Source organism: Brienomyrus brachyistius, chromosome 9 (genome assembly GCF_023856365.1).
Source record: "Brienomyrus brachyistius isolate T26 chromosome 9, BBRACH_0.4, whole genome shotgun sequence".
Taxonomy (NCBI): Eukaryota; Metazoa; Chordata; class Actinopteri; order Osteoglossiformes; family Mormyridae; genus Brienomyrus; species Brienomyrus brachyistius.
In genome coordinates, this window is record NC_064541.1 from 161,455 (window position 1) to 182,778 (window position 21,324).

General features: G+C 40.7%; 1 protein-coding gene and 1 long non-coding RNA gene across 4 annotated transcripts in view; one reads left to right on the forward strand and one right to left on the reverse strand.

Moving 5' to 3' along the window:
* The first annotated feature begins 6,881 nt into the window (after positions 1 to 6,881).
* The window catches only part of hace1 (HECT domain and ankyrin repeat containing E3 ubiquitin protein ligase 1), a 31,256-nt gene continuing 16,813 nt past the window's right edge, over positions 6,882 to 21,324 (forward strand). For all 3 annotated transcript variants that reach the window (XR_007399979.1, XM_049027149.1, XM_049027150.1), the window contains exons 1-9: positions 6,882 to 7,204; positions 10,517 to 10,571; positions 11,476 to 11,565; positions 13,816 to 13,920; positions 14,018 to 14,093; positions 17,327 to 17,458; positions 18,138 to 18,220; positions 20,690 to 20,786; positions 20,953 to 21,054. Coding sequence is in view for 2 of the 3 variants with exons in the window: in XM_049027149.1 (XP_048883106.1) it covers positions 7,114 to 7,204; positions 10,517 to 10,571; positions 11,476 to 11,565; positions 13,816 to 13,920; positions 14,018 to 14,093; positions 17,327 to 17,458; positions 18,138 to 18,220; positions 20,690 to 20,786; positions 20,953 to 21,054 (831 nt within the window). In the remaining variant the exon portion in view is untranslated. The remainder of the gene's footprint in view (positions 7,205 to 10,516; positions 10,572 to 11,475; positions 11,566 to 13,815; positions 13,921 to 14,017; positions 14,094 to 17,326; positions 17,459 to 18,137; positions 18,221 to 20,689; positions 20,787 to 20,952; positions 21,055 to 21,324) is intronic.
* On the reverse strand, positions 13,299 to 13,808 carry LOC125749677 (uncharacterized). The gene is made up of 3 exons (XR_007399981.1): positions 13,650 to 13,808; positions 13,508 to 13,578; positions 13,299 to 13,436 (listed from the first exon to the last, which is right to left on the reverse strand). It is a non-coding gene; the product is annotated as an uncharacterized LOC125749677 (long non-coding RNA).

Sequence of the window (21,324 nt, forward strand, 5' to 3'; positions counted from 1 at the left end):
TAAAACGCTGTACTAGTAGAAAAGTGGAGAAATTATTTTTGCCACCTAGTGGCTGTAATGTGCAACAGCCGTGCTTTGAGTTTTTATTGTACAGTCGGATTCTTCAAATGACTATTATAGGAAATACTTAGAACAGCAAAGTCCAAGATTTCATTCTTCTTAAATTGCCATTCCGAACGTTCAGTTTTAGTGTCAACTTTCTGCTTGGTTTGCTTTATTAAATGGAGAAGTTCAAAACGATATTTTATCTAGAGCATATTTTTCGCTTCAGTCACAAGTATATTACCGCTGTATTTTCTTTCACAATTTAACTAGATTACTAGTTTAGTTTAATCTGATTTCAAATTTTAATCGCATTAAGTTTAAACGAAAAAGTAGTACTGCCGTTAGTTTGTTTTTGAAAAGTACGTTTCAGTCAAGCGTTATGTAGTTTTTATTGTGACTTAGTCCAAAAATATATTTTAAAATAGTACTTTTTCATTTGCTATATTCATTTGTGCTAGAGATTTAGAATGATGCAATTAACGTAGAATTTGAACTGGAATATATTTTGGCGTGAGCTAATCATGATTGTACATTATTAGTTGTGTTTTCCGAATATTTTTGGAACAATTAGCTTTAAAAATAGTAATTGGAATGCTCGGGGTCAGAGATCGTCAAAAGATAACTTTAGATTGTAATGTACGTATATAATCCCGCCGCAATATTATTCAAGTGACTATAACACGTTTAAATAAAATGTCGTTCTGATTAGCATTCAAAGATTTCCTTCATTTTTATTTAAATATTAATTTGGACGTGTAAACTACATATTTGTTTGGTGTAATGATATACTAGTATAAATAAGATACGGGGAAACATAAATATATATGTTGTATCATTGCTCTCCTTAACTAAGAGAAATAAAAAGATAGAACCAGAAGGATCACATTTACTGGGTTCCAGTTTCTTTGCTCATCTGTATTAGAAAATCAAATTGAAACTTGTTACATAATGTCTGTATTGTTTATTAATATATTTGAAATTGTGGGCTACATAGCTAAAAAAAAATAACTATGCTGCATTAAAATTTTCTTCAAATTATTTAGATGAGTTTTTTGCTCATGTATCAGCTCAAAACCTTTATATTATTCTGCAAGTATGTGTTTGAAGATGGGAAATGTTGTTGCTTTGGTTTTCTCAGAAGTGATTGTAACTAGATCAATGATACTAAAGGTAAGTTAAAGATTAAGGATACAATTCTTGACCAGGTTAATGGAACAGAAAATATACAAATGAATGATTCACGTTAAAAGTGAATATCTTCATTATTACACATATTATCCAAATTCATAATGCTACGAATAGATTTGAATGCAAACACAACGGTATCTCTGCATGAATGGCAAAAAAGGGTTGATATCTGTATATATCGGAAATGAAAACATCCCAAACTATATTCTTAGTTATTTATCTTTTTGGATAGGACGGACACTTTTATTATAACTAAATTTAAAAGCATTTCTGGGATGCACATATTTTTCATCTTCATTCATTTGAAATAAAATCCAAGCAAAACATTTAAGGATTTTAATATGATCACAGATTCTTGCCTGTTATTTAGGTGGTAAATGTGAGTGAAACATCAGTTCCTTGAAAGAATTTGTTGAATGTGAATGCAAATTGTGTTTAAACTTGAAATTTAAAATTTTGATTTTATGATTTCTTTCTTTGTCTTTCGTCTGACACTCTCAAAATTTCTTTATTCTGTTATCAAAACAGCGTTTCATGGTAAATCTGAAATTAAATGATTTAATGCATTCAATTGCAAGAAAACCATATCATTGCAGAAAGAATATCAAATAGATTGCACTCTGACACACAGGGGTATTTGAGAGATATATCACCTCCACCCCCAGATTTGAGTGAAATGTTCCCTCAAACTATCAATAATTTTGTAAAAATCAATATTTCATTCTCATTGTATGATATTACATTGAAATAATGGTGCCTAAAATTTGTTTGCCATAAGGAAGACATGAGTGCTAAATACAGATAATTTAAAAAGGGCAATAAGGAAAATGATCTATTTAAGGAAAGAGAAACATTGGACTGGACATATGTTAACATGCACAGTTGATCTTAGGAAGCTCTAACTGGGTGGAGACACCCTGTTGCAGTAGTATGCATAGATCTTACAGGATACTCCATGTGAAGTTTACTTCCTGCGCTACATACACCCCAGCAAGCTGAAGAATGGAAATGATGTGAAGAAGCACGACATTCAAGACAGACACAAGGTTAGTGGCGAAAGATCACCAGAAGACATGAATTTCAGGCAGCATTTTAGATGCATTCCCCAGTCCTGTTAATCACTATGTAGAATGTTCAGTGATATACATATATTAATATTGACTGTTTGATGGGGTCCCCAGACCTAAAATAGACAATGAAAGTGAAGAGAAAAAACAAAATGCAAACATATTTTAATACGTTCACATAAAAATGCATTTTTGGAAGGCGCATGTGCATGAAAAAAAACTTTTCACGTTATATGTTCATTCTTAATTAAATAAAATGGCTATTAATGTCATAACCACACACTCTGACCAGGATTAGTGGTTAGAAGGTGGATGGATGGATGGATGGATGGATGGATGGATGGATGGATGGATGGATGGATGGAGGAAGGAAGAGATGGATGTGATAATCTCCATTGTATATCCCAGGATGCTACATATTCCTGTACAATCATTTAAGTAGGCATAGAATGCAAATGTCAATAAAATGGAAATATAAAGAATCTGTCGGTGTGTTTCCTAAAATTTCTAGAATCTTCGATACACTTCTGAACTCTAGCAATATCTGAAAAGGGTTGGGTTCTCAGTCCATGTGCAAGTCCCACAATGCTGCAGGACCTCACATAGCTTACCGAAATCCCAGCTTCCGTGCTGTGCTACTTCCTTGTTTCACACACATTGAAGCTGCCTGCTTTTGGATAGAAGTATCATATTATGAAAACATTGAACTTGGGAAACTTGTGAAATGTAACTTGTAAAAGAACAGTTATATAATGTGTAGATTTGATTTAAATAGCCCTCTGCTGTTCTTGAACACCAGGTAATTGCTAAGGTTGTATGCATAGTTCCAAATGTAACATTCTAAAAAAAATGAATGAAAAATCTAATAAAACTGTAGGTAATTTTTATAACTCATTTCTGGGTTTTATGGAACTTATCTGAATTTAAGAGGTCACAGAACAGTGGTGTAGGTTTTCACACAAAATGTAACAGGAAGTTAAACATAGAATTATATGCTTTTCAATATAAAAGTTATATTTTAATAACCATTTTATATCATTTAGAAACAAGCAGTCTTTGTTGGACTTCCAAGTGGAAAATGAGAACATTCGATGGAGGAATTAATCACATATACTAATAGTGATTAAAATAGTGATTAATAGTTCATATGGTAGCAATAAAACTGATTCATTAATCTTAATCGTCTCAGTATTAATTCATCATGAGGCATAAAACAAGGGCACGTATTTTACTTTGTTAGTATAAACTGCTTTTTCCCCAAGATCCATTGTTTGTAACCTATATGTCAATCTATCTCTTAGTATCATTAATTTAAAGTGCAGTACGAGGTTTGCCAATTGTCGAAGACGAAACGTATAATAAAATTATATTAAAACGACAGAATTATATAATAATTACATAAATTCCAAACTCTTAAAGAAATAACATGACAAAAGAGAAACTTCATTTTGGATACGTTTTCTAGTAGCTAGTTTGAAAGTACGTATAAAGAGGTGTAATGCAGTTCTTAAATGAAAATGCGTGGCCTGTGTTTACAATTTCAAAGAATTGGTATAATACAAAATGTAATAATCGTTATATAAGCTAGGCAACTTATGGCAAGACCGTGCACTAGACGTCAATATAAAGCAGCAAAGTTAATCCATCCATTACTAGATTTATACTCTACGGGGGGAAAAAATCACAAGAGATTTTATAGATTAGTCGTTTTTTCAAACATTTAAACCAAACCGTAGTTTGAGTCGAACTTTTAACTTTGACCTATTAACACCGAATCGTTGCTTTTGTTTATTTCCCGTTAGTGTTAATTTGTTCAGTTTCATTTGTTTTCTCAGTTTACAATTTTATAAGTATTATTTCAAATAAAACTTGTTAATAATAATAAACCGTTTTCACAGTTCATTTATTCATTGGCTAGTTCGATGTATTTTTTTTTAGAAATATTTATTTCTAATTACATTTCAAGATTTCATCGTTGGATGACACTTGATTGTGGGGTTTCAATGTCAGCCCCCCTCCTCCCCCAATGAGTTTAAAGCATACCATACATCCTAATGTGTTTCCGACGTGATTTGTGCCAGAAGTAATTTGGAGCGCGACAGAGACCTCGGGTGGCCGTTATATGTTGTTGCCTTTTCACATGGCTGTAGGGAAGTGAAAAACAGCACGTGTATTCAGGTCACCTAATAAAATAAAGTTTACAACGCTTAGCGTAATAAAGTCTTTTAAAACTCTGTTACAATCATATCATATTGTCATAAACAGGTAGGATGCATGTCATGATGAAAAATTGACAAAACGAAAAAGACAATCCAATGTCACGCTCAGCATCATAATGTTTTATGTCGCCTCACGTTACACAAATCGTTAGTGTCATAATCCATGTTATCTGATGATAAATGCTTTTTAATTTTTATGTTACTATTGCGATTGTAGGTTCGCGTTAGACACATATTGGCGACATTCGGACACAGACAGTAATGTGTTTATAAAAGCACCAATTACACCGTCTAAATATAAAAATAAAACACAAGAAGTACGCAAATGGACTGGAAACTTCCAAGCGGGGATACTTATACTTACACAGGTCTGTAATAATCAGTGCTCTCTAGTCACTTCGAAATTTATAGATTTTAGTAATTATGACTCCAACAGACTGGATGGAATAAATCCCTTTAAATCCATCACAGCAGTGCGGGTCAAACCCTAGGCAGGCTTCACACAGGCGCCTCCTCCTCCCTGGGCAAATTTCACTGTCAAATTTAACTTTTTTGTCAGTTTGCTAAGTCGGCGCTCCCTCAGAAGATGACGCCCTAGGCGGTCGCCTATGTTGCCTGGAGGATTGATAATATGGTCTTAGTCTACAGTAATAAATACAGAACTATCTATTAATTGTACAGAGCATAAATAACGTTGGCAAAAATGCACAACATTTTAGAACATTTATTGAAATAAAAAGTTAGTAAATGATTATTTTATTGTTACAATGTTTTTTATTGCTAATAAATTAATTTTCACTTTTTTTGTGGTCATTGTGATTCATATAATTGAAAAAGTGCACATTTTTTTATGATGTGGCGCAAAATGTAATAAATATTTTTATGCAGGAAATATTTCCTAGTGAAACAATGCCTAGCTTTTATCATAAGATAATTAGAGTGGGAATCTGTAACGTTTATTTAGAGGTAAATGGTTTTTTTTATAAATAAAGCAAGGTAAAGTTCTTTAGATATTAGAATGACCTGTTTATAGCATGACAGGTAGTCTAATTCTTGTTAACAATCACACAATGTATTTTCCTCAATTTGACGTGCAGGTAATATGCTGTCACTTAAACATGCTGTATGGCCTGTGTCTTAAGATAATAAAATCGTCTGAAACTGCTGAGTTACGTGTGTGATGCCTTGAAGAAGGCGTGGCGTAAAGCGTCACGTTTGGCTTCTGAGTGTGGGGCATGCAGACTCTCCTACTCTCCATGAATACAGTGTCTGCTAGATCGACTGGTTTGTAAGACTGGTATGATTGATTGACAGCCTTTCTCTGCCTACTGAACCAAGAAAAAAAACAGCATATTAATCATTATGACCCACCTTATCAGCCACACAATGTCATAAAGTTTTGTAATTAAATATGCACACGCACTTTTTTGTTCATATCTGTATAATATTGGTATCTGTATCATACCTGTATTAAAAGCTATTAAATAAATTTTTTTATGGACTGTTTGTGCTCACTATGTGCTGATTCTACCTAAAATACTTCACCATAGTTAACATACTTTAGACATACCTTATTATATTTTAAAAGACATCAAAAACAATGTGAATCATTACACACTAGCCTTCTCTCTATTCACATCCCTCCCAAGGTCTCCCCCACCCCCTTCCGAGGGACGTCTTCCTCGACAGTGTCCCTCCAGGCTTTTCCCTGGGGCCCTGAGCCCAGGAATATAAAGTGCTTTGTGACAATGCTCATTATTAAAAGCGCTATATAAATAAAATTGGACTGCGCAAGTCACCAAACCTCTTCTCTACTAGCACGTAATATTAATTAGCACATACCTTTGTCTCATATCCCTAGAACATCCCTGTGGGAAGTTACTTTACATTTAAAGTTATGCAGTTATAGTGAGGATGGATATGGGGTGATGGCTAAGGCGTGTTATCCTTTGGGTAAAATCAAGCACAGTCAATACATTTTCTTCTAGCAATTTACGTTATAATTAGCGGTTTCGAGGCTTGTATTCCCATAAACCATGCATCCACGTTATCCTCAAAATATCCTTAAAAACAAGATGTATTTATTCCTGAGAATTAAATAATTCACCTCTTCACCTACACAAAACGCCCACAAGTTTTATATATATAAATATATAAACAAAAATCTTTTTGTTTGCATACTGAAGCTTCTATACATTTTCTTCGTATGGGTAGATAACCCTAACCCTAACCCTAACCCAATTAGTTACCGTTTCACATATTTTAGCAATGCACCTAAATGTGTGTACTCTGAAGAATAAAGTCAAGCAATAGACATGACGGGGCGCGTACGCGAATGAAAACGACAGTACCCAGAGTGCAATGCGCCTCGACGCTGCCAAACCAGGAAGAAAGGGAATCAAACACAAGGAAATCAAACAGAAGGAAACAATGCTGAAAGAAGCAGCGCCGGACAGTAGGCAGCCGGTGTGATCAAATACGCGACCGCGGACGCGGAGCTAGATGGATGAGGCCGAGATCGAAGGCGGCGCCATACGGGAGGAATAAGCGTGCGCTAGCTTATTAGCCGGCTTCCTGCGGCAGACATCGCGCATATGATGGAGCGAGCGATGGAGCAGTTGAACGTGCAGCTCAGCCGGCTGACGCGCTCGCTCCGCCGCGCCCGGACCGTGGAGCTGCCGGAGGGTAATGGCACACGGCAAAGCGCCCGCAGCACATCCACAAAGCAGCTTCTCAGGGGCAAATACGGGCTGTTACACCAGCAGCTCCAACTTGGCTGGAAGTTTACAAGCTGACGCGGCTGCGGTTGCTAACTTAACACAAAACGCCTTATTCATGCACTGGAAACCCGCTTATTATAAGAATTCATATTCGCTATAGATACGAGGAGACTAAATGCACATAGACGCCGATAATAGTTGTGAGAATAATGCTACACGTTTACCTTATGTTACTTTGGGGCTGTATGTGACTCATTACTTTTTTTTGCAATATTCTGTCATTTAACTTGTCATTAGAAGTGCTTTCCTAATTTAGTGCAAGTGTAAGAACTGTGTATTATCGTGCTACGCGATGACTGGAGCACATTAAAGGCTGTAGTCCTTTGCCAGTTTAGGAAAAGCGAATAAGTCCTCTTCGAAGGTAGGGTACACTTGGTGCTATATATAGAATTTAAATCACGGTCGTCATCTTCATTTTCGGCTGATGTAGTGGGATGGTTCTCAAGTGTGTATCATTTCCTGTTTGCCATTTCTCAGTATATCAGGGCTGCTGATACAGATTATTCAGTAGTATATCAGTACGAGCCAGCTGTGATAACACAGCTGCTGAAGGACCTGGTTATCTGTAAATCAGGTGTGTTAATTAAATTAGGGCTGAATCTAAGCAGGGTGGTGGGTCTCCAAGAGTGGGACTGCACAGCCCTGCTATAGACTGATCATAACTTTATAACTTGGTGGAAAAGGGGGAATTAGCCAAATTAAAGAATTGAGGTAATTTGTTCAATCCAATGGTTGTTCCCTTAACTGAGAAATAACCTTTGGTTTATTGATTTTCAGTATATACACAGTACTATCTAAGGAGTATCTCTTTAAGTACTAGTGGCCTGTGAGTTGAGGGCATGGGAGTTGAATGTGCTTTTATAGGACTAAATGTTTCAGATGGTTCAAGTTCATAGTGACGTTTTCCCTTTAGATGTCTTTGGCCTGGATTTTTATAGTACATATATAAAGAATGAAGTTTCTTTGGCTAAAATATTCAATCTCAGGCAGTTTTTCCAGTACACACTGTACTGTCTTGAATACCACTGGAGGTCCACTGGGGGAGTGCACAGACTTGTTTGGTTTAGGTTGTAATTGGGTCACATTCTTTAGTGATTGGGAAGAAGGTGTGGACAGTGAGCCCAAATGTTCAAGATTGCTGTAACACCCCAACTTAGGTAACATTGTACCATTGATTTTGTAATTTCTGACCAAAGGTCATGGAAACATCTACCAGAGCTGTGTTGCTGTTCTAGGTTTGTTTGTGCTTCCTAAATAATGCTTTTTGTTTTGAACAATGCATTTCAAAGCACTCTGACGGTGTGACACATTTAACCAGTACTTCTGCAATCACATACCTTCCCTTTCAGAAGGGCCGGTTTCATGCTGAAGGCAGTAACTGTCTAAGAAGACTATGCTGCATTTTATTTTAACTCAATTTCCTGGCTAATCTAATTACTGCTGGTTCATCTTCGCAATTTAACCTCATGAATTTCCCTCACAAACATAGACTTAAAGCAGACTGTTTGTTATTTCCACATTTTTCATATTTTTGCATAAATAAAAATGTTTCATCTGATAAAAGAACACCTTTTGATAATTTAATGTTGTTCGTCATATTTAACATAGTTGAATATTGCGCTTATCCATGAGTAAGTATATGAAAGTTTGAATTTTTTCTGTTTTTCGTATGGAACATGATCAGAATTGTACTGCAAAGCAGGTATCTTTTCACTATGTAAGAAACGATTTTGACTTTTACCTACCATTTTGCAAATATCTGCAAACAAATCATAATTTCTCCCAGACTACTGTCCCGCCCAGGAATTGTCCTGCCCTGTTTTCAGTGTGTCGTGGGTGACTAATTCCTTGAATTAGTTTAGTGGAAGTATTTGTGAATGAACAGTCAGTGAAATTTGTTGGTGTAAAAATTCTTGGTTGTGACATTTGCTAGAAATATGTGATGTTGTGTAAAAATGAAACATAATAATGATTTCCCAGTACTACTAATTATCTCTTAAATATATTTCCCTTTCTGGGTAAAGTTCCTCTTATAATCTCCACTCCCTAGGACACGTGAGAAATTAAAAAGTAGTAAGTGAAAGTTAAAGCATTATGAAAATACCTTAAATTCAGTTTATCCAATGATAATTTATGTTAAGTTCATACTTACAGAAGAAATTCAAATGATTATGAAATGTAATACGACTGTAGAATTATAATGTGAGTACGTATAATACTCGCTTTTCTTAAGGGAACATGCGTCGTCTTCCAGAACAGGAGAGGAATCTCAATTAGGGGGTTAAAAACTCACCCTGAAACAAAACAGTGATGCTGATCACGACTGAAACTTATCATCACGATGATGGTAATTATAAATGCTTTAAAGAACCCTTAGCTGTAACAGATGCTTTTCTGCCCCATAGGTGGTTATAATAGTAGCCATATTGCTGTTTTTTTTTTTCATTTTATTGACCACTTAAAAAGAAAGTTATAGATTTATAATGAGTATCATTTCATATAATGTAAAGCATTGTTTTGCATGTTCGATCACTATACAGACATTTTTTAAAAATCTCGTAAAGACTTCTCTGCACATCTATGTTTGATGATGTAACGTCTCACCCTTAAACGTGTCTCTGACAGTAGGTGCAGGTAAAACGCTTTTGGGGTGTTTTGATCGACAGCCGGTTCTGTGTCTCATCTGGTCGTGTTGACGTGGTCTTGGGCTTAGCGAGAGGGACTCGGAAACGAGGGCTAAGTGTCACACCCGAGCCGGGGGGTTGGTGGTCCCTGGCTGAGATCAATGGCCCCCACTGAGCCTGGGGACGTGGAGCGCCCCCCCCCCCCCCAGCTGCTGTAACACGAACAGACTTATGAGGACTTCTGTCAGCCGCAGACACTAAGTGGGCGATCCTCGTGGGTGGCGGAGATCTGCATGGATGCCAAATCTGAGTGGGCTGGAAGCGATTAAGCCGAGAGAGAGAATGGATTATTTTTAGAAATGCTTTTCCTTATTCTGTCATGGGAACTTTTTGTGAAGTTAATGAAATAAGTAGATCAGTTTGAGTCTTATCTTAGGCTTTCTGCAGTTGTAAGCGTGACCTTTCGCTTGCTTTCTCTTGTCACGGAGTTTAAAAGTACATCCCTGAGATACTTTGCCGTGGAGAAAAACCTGTCAGGCAACTGGGTGTCATTTATCGGAATGAACTTGTAATCTTGTTTCTTTTTTCTGCAGACAATGAAACAGCTGTGTATACTTTAATGCCCATGGTGATGGCTGACCAGCATAGGTAGGTTCTCGATTATTAGTGCTGTAACATGGAAGTCATTGTGTCATTACTTCACTTTTTATAACGTTCTTGATTTTTTTTAAATCTTTTTTTTTTACACCTTACCTTGTTTATCTGACATCATTTTAGAAGATCCACTTTTATCACAGGAAGGCAACATGCACTGATGATCATGTCGTCAAAATGATGAACCGATTCATCTTGCGGCTCTTTGATGTAATATTGTGTTCTGCCATTTTGCTTTTAATTGAGAATGTTTTGTGAGGCTGTGTGTTTTAGAGATTGACACTTTGTAGCATCACGATCCTTCAACATCTGACTCTGTTTTATTCGTGACACATTTTCCAAAATTAGCACCAGACTGATTTTTATTTTTTGCTCAAAGAAGCTATAAATAATTTTGTTCCATTCCTAATAATGTGTTTGATGAGTACAGTTCCCTACATTGACACATTGACAAAGCTAATATGAATCAGTTTGACTGTCAAGGCAGTAGCAGTTTATGGAAAACTGGGTTTTTTCGAGTTGAGTGCAGCTCACTAGCCCTGCCTCTGGAGAACCTGCTGCCTGGTGTGTTTTAGATTACCCATAATTACCGTCGTCTTTGGGATTCAGGAGATACCAATTGATTACAATTAAGAAAAGTGTTTGCTTTTGTGCGGCCAAGGAATTAATGTATCCGTGTACAGTTTGATTTGGTTTTGACTGAATGGACACCTTTTGACACTTGATAATGACTAATCACCATTAGTTATTGTTTGTAATCCTTAAGGAACGTGTAGATTTGGCCAAGTCATTTGGATTGGTAGTATTAAGGAGTGAACTTGAGACTCATCTGTACCACAGCTGGAGTTGAACAAACCATAATTGATGGGAGCGTATTGCTTTTTTCATGCACTTTCAGGTCAGTCTCGGAATTACTTATGAACTCAAAGTTTGATGTCAACTACGCCTTTGGGCGAGTGAAGAGGAGCTTGCTTCACATCGCTGCAAAGTAAGGAGTCTGCATTTGTGACGCCTTCGGCATTTGCAATTTCGTTGTACAACGTGGTATGACGACAATTAAAGGCTTCTATTTCTAATTCACTGCTTCGTTCATTCCTGAGCACTTGGATGATTTCTCCAATCCAAGGGATAGCAGCGATAGTTACCTTGATGAAACATTCGGTATTCTATAGACAAGGATTGATGTAACTGCTAGACGTTTGCAGTGTATAGGTTACAATTCACATAAAATAATTAGGCATTATTGCTATTTTGATAAGAAATTATTGTGCATTTTAATGTTTATATTGCAGATGCATACTTGCGTATCTGTCATGTCAATTTTTTTCTAAAAAAGCAAAAAACTCCTGTATGTATAATATTGCTTTTACAACAGCGAATCGGTAAGATATTGCCGAAAAGGATTTCTTTAAGCATTTTGAAGGCCTGCTGTCAATATGACGGCTTACTTGCATGTCTGTCATTTTAGCCGATAACCTGTAGTTGAACCAGTGTAACCAGTGGCCTTCCATTCTCTTTAGGGGTTGTGTAGCGCCCTTATTTCCATAAATGACATAGCACTATATAACCAAAAGTATATGGACATAACTTCTAATTGGAGGAATTGGCTAGTTTAGCCACATCCATTCCTAACAAAGGTGTCTTGGCACACAGCCATGCAGTCTCCTGAATAATCACTGACAGCAGAGTGGGCAGCCACAAAGAAGACACCATCCTAGGATGCCATCTTTCCAACAAGTCAGGTCACCCAAATGCTGGCCTGGTCAACTGCATGTCAAGTGTTCAGCCGCACAAGCTCACAGAAAGGGAGCTGATCAGCCGACCTCAATACCCAACCTGAATGGCAGCAAATCCCACTAGCAGTGTTCCACCATCTAATGAAAAGCCTTCCCAGAAGAGTACAGGCTATTATAGCAACAGTTTCTGACCTGCCATTGTCTATAGTACATTGGTGAACCCTAACGAGCCAAGCAGTTTGCTGAGATTTTCCGCTGCTGGTCATCCGGCTCATTCCTGGCCTACCTGTGCTTTGCAGTAGTGATAGGTATAGCTGGTGCATGACAGAATACTGCTCCTTGATTAACTGAATTGTGATTTTTGCAGAGAACGTCTCACCAGAAGCGGCCAATAAAACAAAGGTTTTTTTTTTTTTTTTTTAACCAGAGACAGACAAACCGTGGGAGGAGTTGCTAATGTGAAAATCAATCTTTGGCTTCCGTTTCGCGGGGAGAATAAATGATTATGGCTCAAATATCTGGTAACATCAAACGCAAACAGAAAAAAAAAAAAACCAAACACCAGTTATTTGTCTGTATATTAGGTGGATTAGTCTCTAACTTTTTTAACTTCCTTTATTAACCTTATCTCACCTGTACTGTTTTTCACCGAATGTTTTTTGGGTCACTGTTATTTGCTCTAAACCCTGTTATCCATGCTGAACATGTGCCTGATTCCTGGTGTCTTCTACTGTAACTTGTTGTTCAGATATCCATTTCCTATGAAGCCTTCTACTGTCCTCTGCTGCCCGGGCAGTCTGCCATAGAACTTGTGGTCCCCGTGTCATTTCCTCTATAACCTTCTACTGTCCTCTGCTGCCCGGGCAGTCTGCCATAGAACTTGTGGTCCCCGTGTCATTTCCTCTATAACCTTGTACTGTCCTCTGCTGCCCGGGCAGTCTGCCATAGAACTTGTGGTCCCCGTGTCATTTCCTCTATAACCTTGTACTGTCCTCTGCTGCCCGGGCAGTCTGCCATAGAACTTGTGGTCCCCGTGTCATTTCCTCTATAACCTTGCACTGTCCTCTGCTCCCCGGGCAGTCTGCCATAGAACTTGTGGTCCCCGTGTCATTTCCTCTATAACCTTGCACTGTCCTCTGCTGCCCGGGCAGTCTGCCATAGAACTTGTGGTCCCCGTGTCATTTCCTCTATAACCTTCTACTGTCCTCTGCTGCCCGGGCAGTCTACCATAGAACTTGTGGTCCCCGTGTCATTTCCTCTATAACCTTCTACTGTCCTCTGCTGCCCGGGCAGTCTACCATAGAACTTGTGGTCCCCGTTTCATTTCCTCTATAACCTTCTACTGTCCTCTGCTGCCCGGGCAGGCTACCATAGAACTTGTGGTCCCCGTGTCATTTTCTGTAACCTCCGATCTGTGTGTTGCCGCCTATATCCGTGTCCTTGCCGAGCTGTGCAGGGTCTTTCCCATAATCCTCCCGGTTTCCCCTTGCCTCCTGTGCCAGCTGTGGTTCGGTGGAGTGCCTAGTGTTGCTGCTGAAAAAAGGAGCCAATCCCAACTACCAGGATATCTCAGGGTGTACTCCCCTGCACCTGGCCGCCAGGAACGGGTATGGGGTCCAGTCGCCGTGGTGTTGACTATATGATTTCTCATTGGTTGAGTGGTGATTGGAGGTGGTTCAGCATCCCCCTCCTTCTTTCCTGCAGCCAGAAGAAATGCATGGGGAGACTGCTGGAGTACAATGCTGATGTCAACATCTGCAATAACGAAGGGCTGACAGCTGTGAGTACACAACCTACTTTCGTGGTTACTTTTCTCAGTGCTCTTGGTTATCCGTGCTGGGTCAGTAATCAGCTGTTTAGTGGTGTAACCCCTCACTATCTTATCTAACTTTTATCTTATTCATTGTGTTATTGCTTTTAATTTAATTTCTCCCTTATTATTGCATGGGACCTGAGTGCCTAATTTCATTCCCTTCCTGTCCACCATGCTTTGGAATGACGATAAAACTTACTTTATCCTTTATATTAGATAGTAAGCTAATACTGGGTACTCGTAGTCTTTGTCGTGTCGAATGCAGGAAGTACTGGGCAGGGGTAAAGTTCCGAGTGACTAAAGACGAAATGGTCGTGGTCCGATGACCACGTGAGAGCCTCTCCGAAATGGCAAGGCTTGTGGGTTGCTTACGGTTGGCTGTGGTGAGGACCTACTGAGAGTGTTGAAGGAGGGAAAATCCATGAACTGCTGACAGGGTGTTGGGGAGGGACTCATCAATGTGGGTGTGAATGAAGGCAATGCCATCTGCTACCTACCTGTGCGCATCTCCAGCCCCATATGCTCTGTGTGTCGTGACACGTTACTCCTGTGACCATCATTAAAATCATCTGCCATTTCTATCACTCTTACCCTTCCATCGATGTGGACTAGAAGGGACAACCTTCATTCACATGTCACATCGGTGAGTCATTGCCGTTCAACAGCCAGTCGGCTGTTCCTCGTTCTTCCCTCCTTGAACCCCCCTCAATAGGTTCTCACCGCGGCCGGCCCTGAACACCCTGCGAACTATTCCGTTTCAGAGATGCTCTGACCCAGTCTGGACATAATGATTTGGCCCTTGTCAAAGTCACTTAGGTCTTTTGCATTTAACATGCCGATTATGAGTACCCAGTTTTGGCTTACCATCTAATATATCCCAGCTGTTAATATGCACTGTTTTTAACAGGATGGTCAATGCTATTCAGGACGGGGGTGGTCATTTTGTTTTGGCTCATCTGTGTATTTAGGGAGCTTTAGTGTACCAAGGCTCCAGGATTTACCAAAACTGATGCGAAAATTATATATTTAAATTTAATGAACAATTCTTTTCATGCCTCTGTGCTAATACAATTGATGTTAATGAGGAGTGGATCAAATTTACTGACCACTCAGTGAAAGCTATTGTTCTGCTGGGAGTCTGAGTGTAAAGCCCAGTGCTTCTATTGCCAGCAAATGTGTTGAGCTTAACTTGATTAATCTCAGATCTTTCAGACCATAAGGAATATAAGGCTTATATATTTTGTTCCGTGGGTGGCACGGTGGCGCAGTGGTTAGCGCTGCTGCATCACAGCAAGAAGGTTGTGGGTTTGGTCCCCAGGATGGGCGTAGGACCTTTTGACCAGGGACTCCGGTTTCCTCCCACGGTCCAAAAGCGTGCAGGGCAGGTTGATTGGCGAGTCTAATATGGCCCTGTAATTGTGCGTGCGTGCGTTCGTGCGTGCGCGCGCGTGCCCTATGGTGTGTTGGCGACTGCCCAGGGTTGGTTCCCGCCTGCGCCCCTTGTTCCCGGAATAGGCTCCAGTCCCCCCCCGCGACCCCAGTTGGGATTATTCAGTTACAGTGATGGATAGATGGATATTTTTTGTACCTGGTTGACCTAGAATTATGGTTCTTCTGAAATATAATTGTACTTTTACATGCAATATGCTATTTGCTTTTTGTGTTTTTGCTTCCTGTGAGTACATCTCATACCTAATAAACCAGTGACACGCCTGCTAATAAAATGACATAAGATTTGTTTGGCTGTTTGCTAGTGTCATGATCGACGATAACGGGTGAGGCGCAAGGACAGGGCGATGGGCAGAGAAGCAGGCGATCAGGCAGTAGCAGGGAAAACAGGGGTTTATTCGGGTTACGGGGATTGGGAAACATTTGACGGCAACTGACATCAATGACAGAAAAAGGCTTCAGGCAAGACGTGGACTTAAAAAGACAGGACTGGTTGAAAATAATAGGACACAGCTGGGCAAGATCGGGAAAGCACACGTGGGTAATCAGGGGGTGTGGCACACACGAGGAACGGACGAGCCGGGCATCACAGCTAGCTTGTATGAGCAGGCTAACGTTGCGTATATCGCTAATACAAATTTACACGTAATCATGAAGAAAATAGGGTGTTCGTACATGTTGCATATGTTATAGTATTCAAATATGCAATTTAAAATGGCAAATGTAAAAAAAACAAAAAAACAAAATCATATTAACCATATCGCTTAAGGAACTGACCCAACATGCTGTCTGTTCAAAAGCACTCAATTTTCAGATGGTGTGATGATGGGGGGGGGGGGGGCGCTCTCTGGTTCTCCAAAATTATTCAGTTCTGTCACAGGTTTCGGCTTTATGTATAATAACCATCCGTCCCAGAATTTTTTTTGTCTTCTATGAGAGGTGCCAATATCATTATGCTTAAACAAATGCAAGCATATTTACATATTTAGTGCCACTGCGTCCGTGCTCTGCTGCCTCCATTTCATAGCCCAGAAATGACCGAATGTGGGTCTTTGTGTGTGTGTGCATGTGACAAAACTTCAGTTACTACTTGTCAGTGAACTGAACAAACAAGAATCGTCTCCAAATAACACCGTCGACTTGCTGAACTTCGCATTGCCATCTAATTGCTCAGAACCAAAAAGATTTTTTTTATTACTGTGCTATTAAAATCTGAATCATCTGTCTATTTGTAAACTAGTACTGATAAAGTATTTTATATGTAACAGTAATTACTTATATGGTTTGGACTTATGTTAGTTTGCTGGGTCTTCTGAAAGCATGACATTGCCAACTGTTTTATAAAAGCAGTCTCTGTTGGGGTCATGGTATATCGTTAGAAGTATGTAACAGAATCTCTATGCTGTGTGTGGTACACCAGGGCCTATTATGCCTTATTGTATTATTATATTTTAGCAAATATGAATTATATAATAATGCTGTCTCTATGACAGGTATGGTAATAATGAGAATTGCAGCGTATTTTCAGTCTCAATCAAGTCCTGAAATAATGCATTATAATTTTGTGTTAAGGCCTTCTCAGTATTAACTAGACAATACCCTGGAGGTTTATAGTTGACTTCATTGAGATAAAGAAGTAAATGGATTAATAGATGTGGTTACCATGGAAACCACTCACACGGTTCTCGCTTTTCCTCTTCCGCGACGTCCCTCTCCCGCTCCCCTTTCCTCCGCTTCCTCCGCTTCCCCAGATCCACTGGCTGGCGGTCAACGGCCGGACGGAACTGCTCCACGACCTGGTCCAGCATGTGTCCAACGTGGACGTGGAGGACGCCATGGGCCAGACCGCCCTGCACGTGGCCTGCCAGAACGGCCACAAGACGGTACGCGAGCAGCCGGCGTGCGGCGCTGCCTTATGGGCCCGCGATGGCAGCCAGGGGGAAGGAGACGTTCGGCCTTTGGCAGGCGCCGAACAACATCATATTCTATTCATCATGTTCTATCAAGCACCCGTCCTCTGTGTACTACCACATGCTGCCCATCTGCCAGGGTGTAGTTCAGTTGTCTGTTTAAGCAATTCCTACACCCTCCGCATTCTGCTCTCTCACCCGTAGAGGGCACATGCATCTGATTAGGTTGTGACGGTGTCCGCTCCTCCTCCATGCACAGATCTAACCCCAAGAACCCCATTAGGAATATCTGGTAGAGGTCATGAGTGCTGAACTAGGGTTGTTTTTTTTCTTTTGGATGTGATTTAATAGGCTGTTTCAAAACAAACCCAAGAGCTAGTTTTTAGCAAGGTAGGAAAACTCCTGGATGGAGGAGAATGTAGAGTGCTGGACAGGCAGCTGCACCTCCTAGTGTCGATGTTGCGACGCGATCGAGCTGAAGTGAGATTGGCAGTGGCGAGAAGATGCCTGTGGGATCAGCTGGTCCCTTCCACTGCTCTGCGGAGAGACATCTCCTACTCTGACGGGTCCTCTGAGCCGGTGTCCCTTTGAGGAGCCTCGCTGTGCGGTCACGCGTCTTCACATGCTGACTTGTGTGATGTCCTACCCTCAGACGGTGCTTTGTCTGCTGGACAGTGGCGCGGACATCAACAGGCCAAACGTCTCCGGTGCCACACCCCTCTACTTCGCCTGCAGGTATCCCTTTAAGAATGACTCATAACTGTGCTTATCCTTGGCATTCTAGGATGCAAAGACTCATTGTCATTTGTGGAAGTACAATGAATTGCTTGCATGCCTCATCATAAACCTATATAGCTTGATTAGTGAACAGTGCTTACATATAAAATGCATACACACCCATACAAATACACATGTGCATACATATATATCTACACACGCTATATGGACAAAAGTATTAGGACACCTGACTGCACCCACAGGCACTTGTATGACATGTCATTCATCATAAATCCATAGGCATCAATATGGAGTTGGCTGCCACTTTCTACTAAATTTTGGATTGTCTGTGGGATTTTTTTGCCCATTCATCCATGCGATGTTACGCATGAAGGCCTGGCTCACAATCTCCATAGTAGTTCATCCCGAAGGTGTCTGATGGGGTTGTGGTCAGGGCTCTGTGCAGGTCAGTGAAGTTCTTCCACACCAAACTCACCCAACCACGTCCTAATGGGCCTTGCTTTGTGCACTCAGGCCCAGTCATGCTGGAACAGAAAGAGGCCTTCCCCAAACTGTTCCCACAAAGTTGGAAGCATTGAATTGTTCAAAATGTCTTGATATGCATGCCATAGGACCCACAATGACATACAAGTAGGACAAAAAGTGAAGGTGGCAGTGAATAATAAATGTTTTATACTGAGAGTTATCATTCTTGTGACTTTTGCGACGCTGTATTTAGCTGGATTGTGTTAGTTGACTCATGTCTACTTGGGATTGCTTTGCTTGAGAGAGAGAGAGAATTTATGAAAATGTGTTTCACATAAGTGGCTATAGGTCGTCACATACGAAACACTCTCAGGTTCTTTTTAATCTTTTCCTTTATCTTATTTAGGCTGTTAAAAAAGCTTTCTGACAAAAGCAAAATGCATTGATGTTTATGGGAACAAACAGTGAGTGACTGAACGCACCGAAACACAAAAACATTCTGGCAGGTTTCTGACATTTTCGTGACATTTGAAAATAATAATGGGGGGAAAAAAGTTTTCTTCTGGGTCTGCCCCCCGCCCCCCCCCCCCCCCCGCCTTGCCACAGAATTCTGCAAAGCCAAATTAAAACTGTGATTAGACTATGCATAGAACAATAAGAATTCCTCGTCTAGCACTTCAAATAATTTAGAATGACGAAATAAACAAAACCTCTGTTGCCACTGCGGGTTTCGGTTGTTTTTTTTTGTTTTGGTTGTTTGGTCCGTCCCCAGTTAACAATGACCAATTCACGCTGGAATGGGCAGCGCGTCTTTGTGGGTAATTGCTGGTGTGGTGGCACGGACGCCTTCGTTATCGATGGGTACACCCAAGACACGTGCTCGGATCAAATAACATCACGGCTCCCTGCCGCTCTTCAGCCGTACTGAAAATGCTCCCTAATTAATACTTCGTGTCATATTGTATTTTATGCGTTACATTGTCACTGGGAGATATTTCGGAGATGTTCTCGCGAAAGGCAATTGGAATGCAAGAATAACGGCCAAATCCATCTTTGTTGGAGCGAAGGGGGATTAATCGGGCGTGGCTTTCGTGGTAATGAACAGCTCCCACCTTAGCTTTTTGCCAGGCATTATGTTCCACGCTACAGGCTGACTCATGCTTGGGATTTCCCCTTTGGCTGCATTTCCTGTTGCTCTACAATTGTCACGGTATGTTATATAGGACTCGTATATCTATGCTAAACTTCAGCTTTTTGGTCTTTCTTTTCATTGCTCATGCGAGGGAGTTCTCTGCCTCCTCCTCAACTCCCAAGTTGATCAAAGTTCTGATCCATCCATCCATCCATCCATCCATTTTCCAAACCACTTATCCTACTGGGTTGCAGGGGGTCCGGAGCCTATCCCAGAAGCAATGGGCACGAGGCAGGGAACAACCCAGGATAGGGGGCCAGCCCATCGCAGGGTACACTCACACACCATTCACTCTCACATTCACACCTACGGGCAATTCAGTAACTCCAATTAGCCTCAGCATGTTTTTGGACTGTGGGGGGAAACCGGAGTACCTGGAGGAAACCCCACAACGACATGGGGAGAACATGCAAACTCCACACACATGTGACCCACGCAGAGACTCGAACCCGGGTCCCAGAGGTGTGAGGCAACAGTGCTAACCACTGCACCACCATGCCGCCCACCCCCCCCCCCCCCCCCAAAGTTCTGATGAAAGCTAAAAATTAGACTAACGAAATGTACATTCCAAGAAGGGACATTCTGTTTCCAGCAGGTCAAATGACCAGAGTCCTGAGAGAGAGTGGTACAGGAAGAGACGGTCTATGTTAGATGGCACCAAAGGAATAGTGAGAGAGCCTTCATGCAAAAGGCATTAAGCTCTGTTGGATGGGGGGGGGATGTCTGGGTCCTTACGGGATTCTGGAATGTTCCCTCCATTCCAGCTAGCGCGCGACCATCTCTCATGGAAGTCCTGATTTTTCCCACAGTCACGGCCAGAGGGACACTGCACAGATCCTTCTCTCCAGGGGAGCCAAGTACCTTCCCGACAAAAATGGGGTCACTCCTCTCGACCTGTGTGTGCAGGTGAGGAGGCATTTGTGTGTTACGGAGATTGCAGTGGCTGGTTTGGCGGCCCCGTCGATGTTCACGCACGTGGATGGTGAACTGCAAACGTCAGTGCATAGGTGACTGTGTTTATACACACTGGATGAAGCAGAGGATCATGTGTGCTTTGTCCGTTGCCGCCCAGGGTGGGTACGGGGAGACCTCTGAGGTCCTGATCCAGTACCATGGAAGGCTGTTCCAGATGCTTATCCAGATGACACAGAACGATGATATCAAGGAGAACATGGTAGCTACTGTGTGTCTGATCTGCTGTTGCTTGCATGACTAAGCAGTAGGCATGTACTCAGATGGTTAGGGTTATTGGTATAACCATTTGTACGTGTTTTCATAACCATTACATGTAATTTTTCATTTGTGTTGGTATATTTGTGCTTAAAAATATAATGTTGTAATGATTTTACCTGTGTAAACTGTGTATGCCTGTATTGTAATCTTCCTACTGGCATGTTAAGTTTGTATGGGTGCATGTTGGGATCTTCACTAAACATCTTGAAAT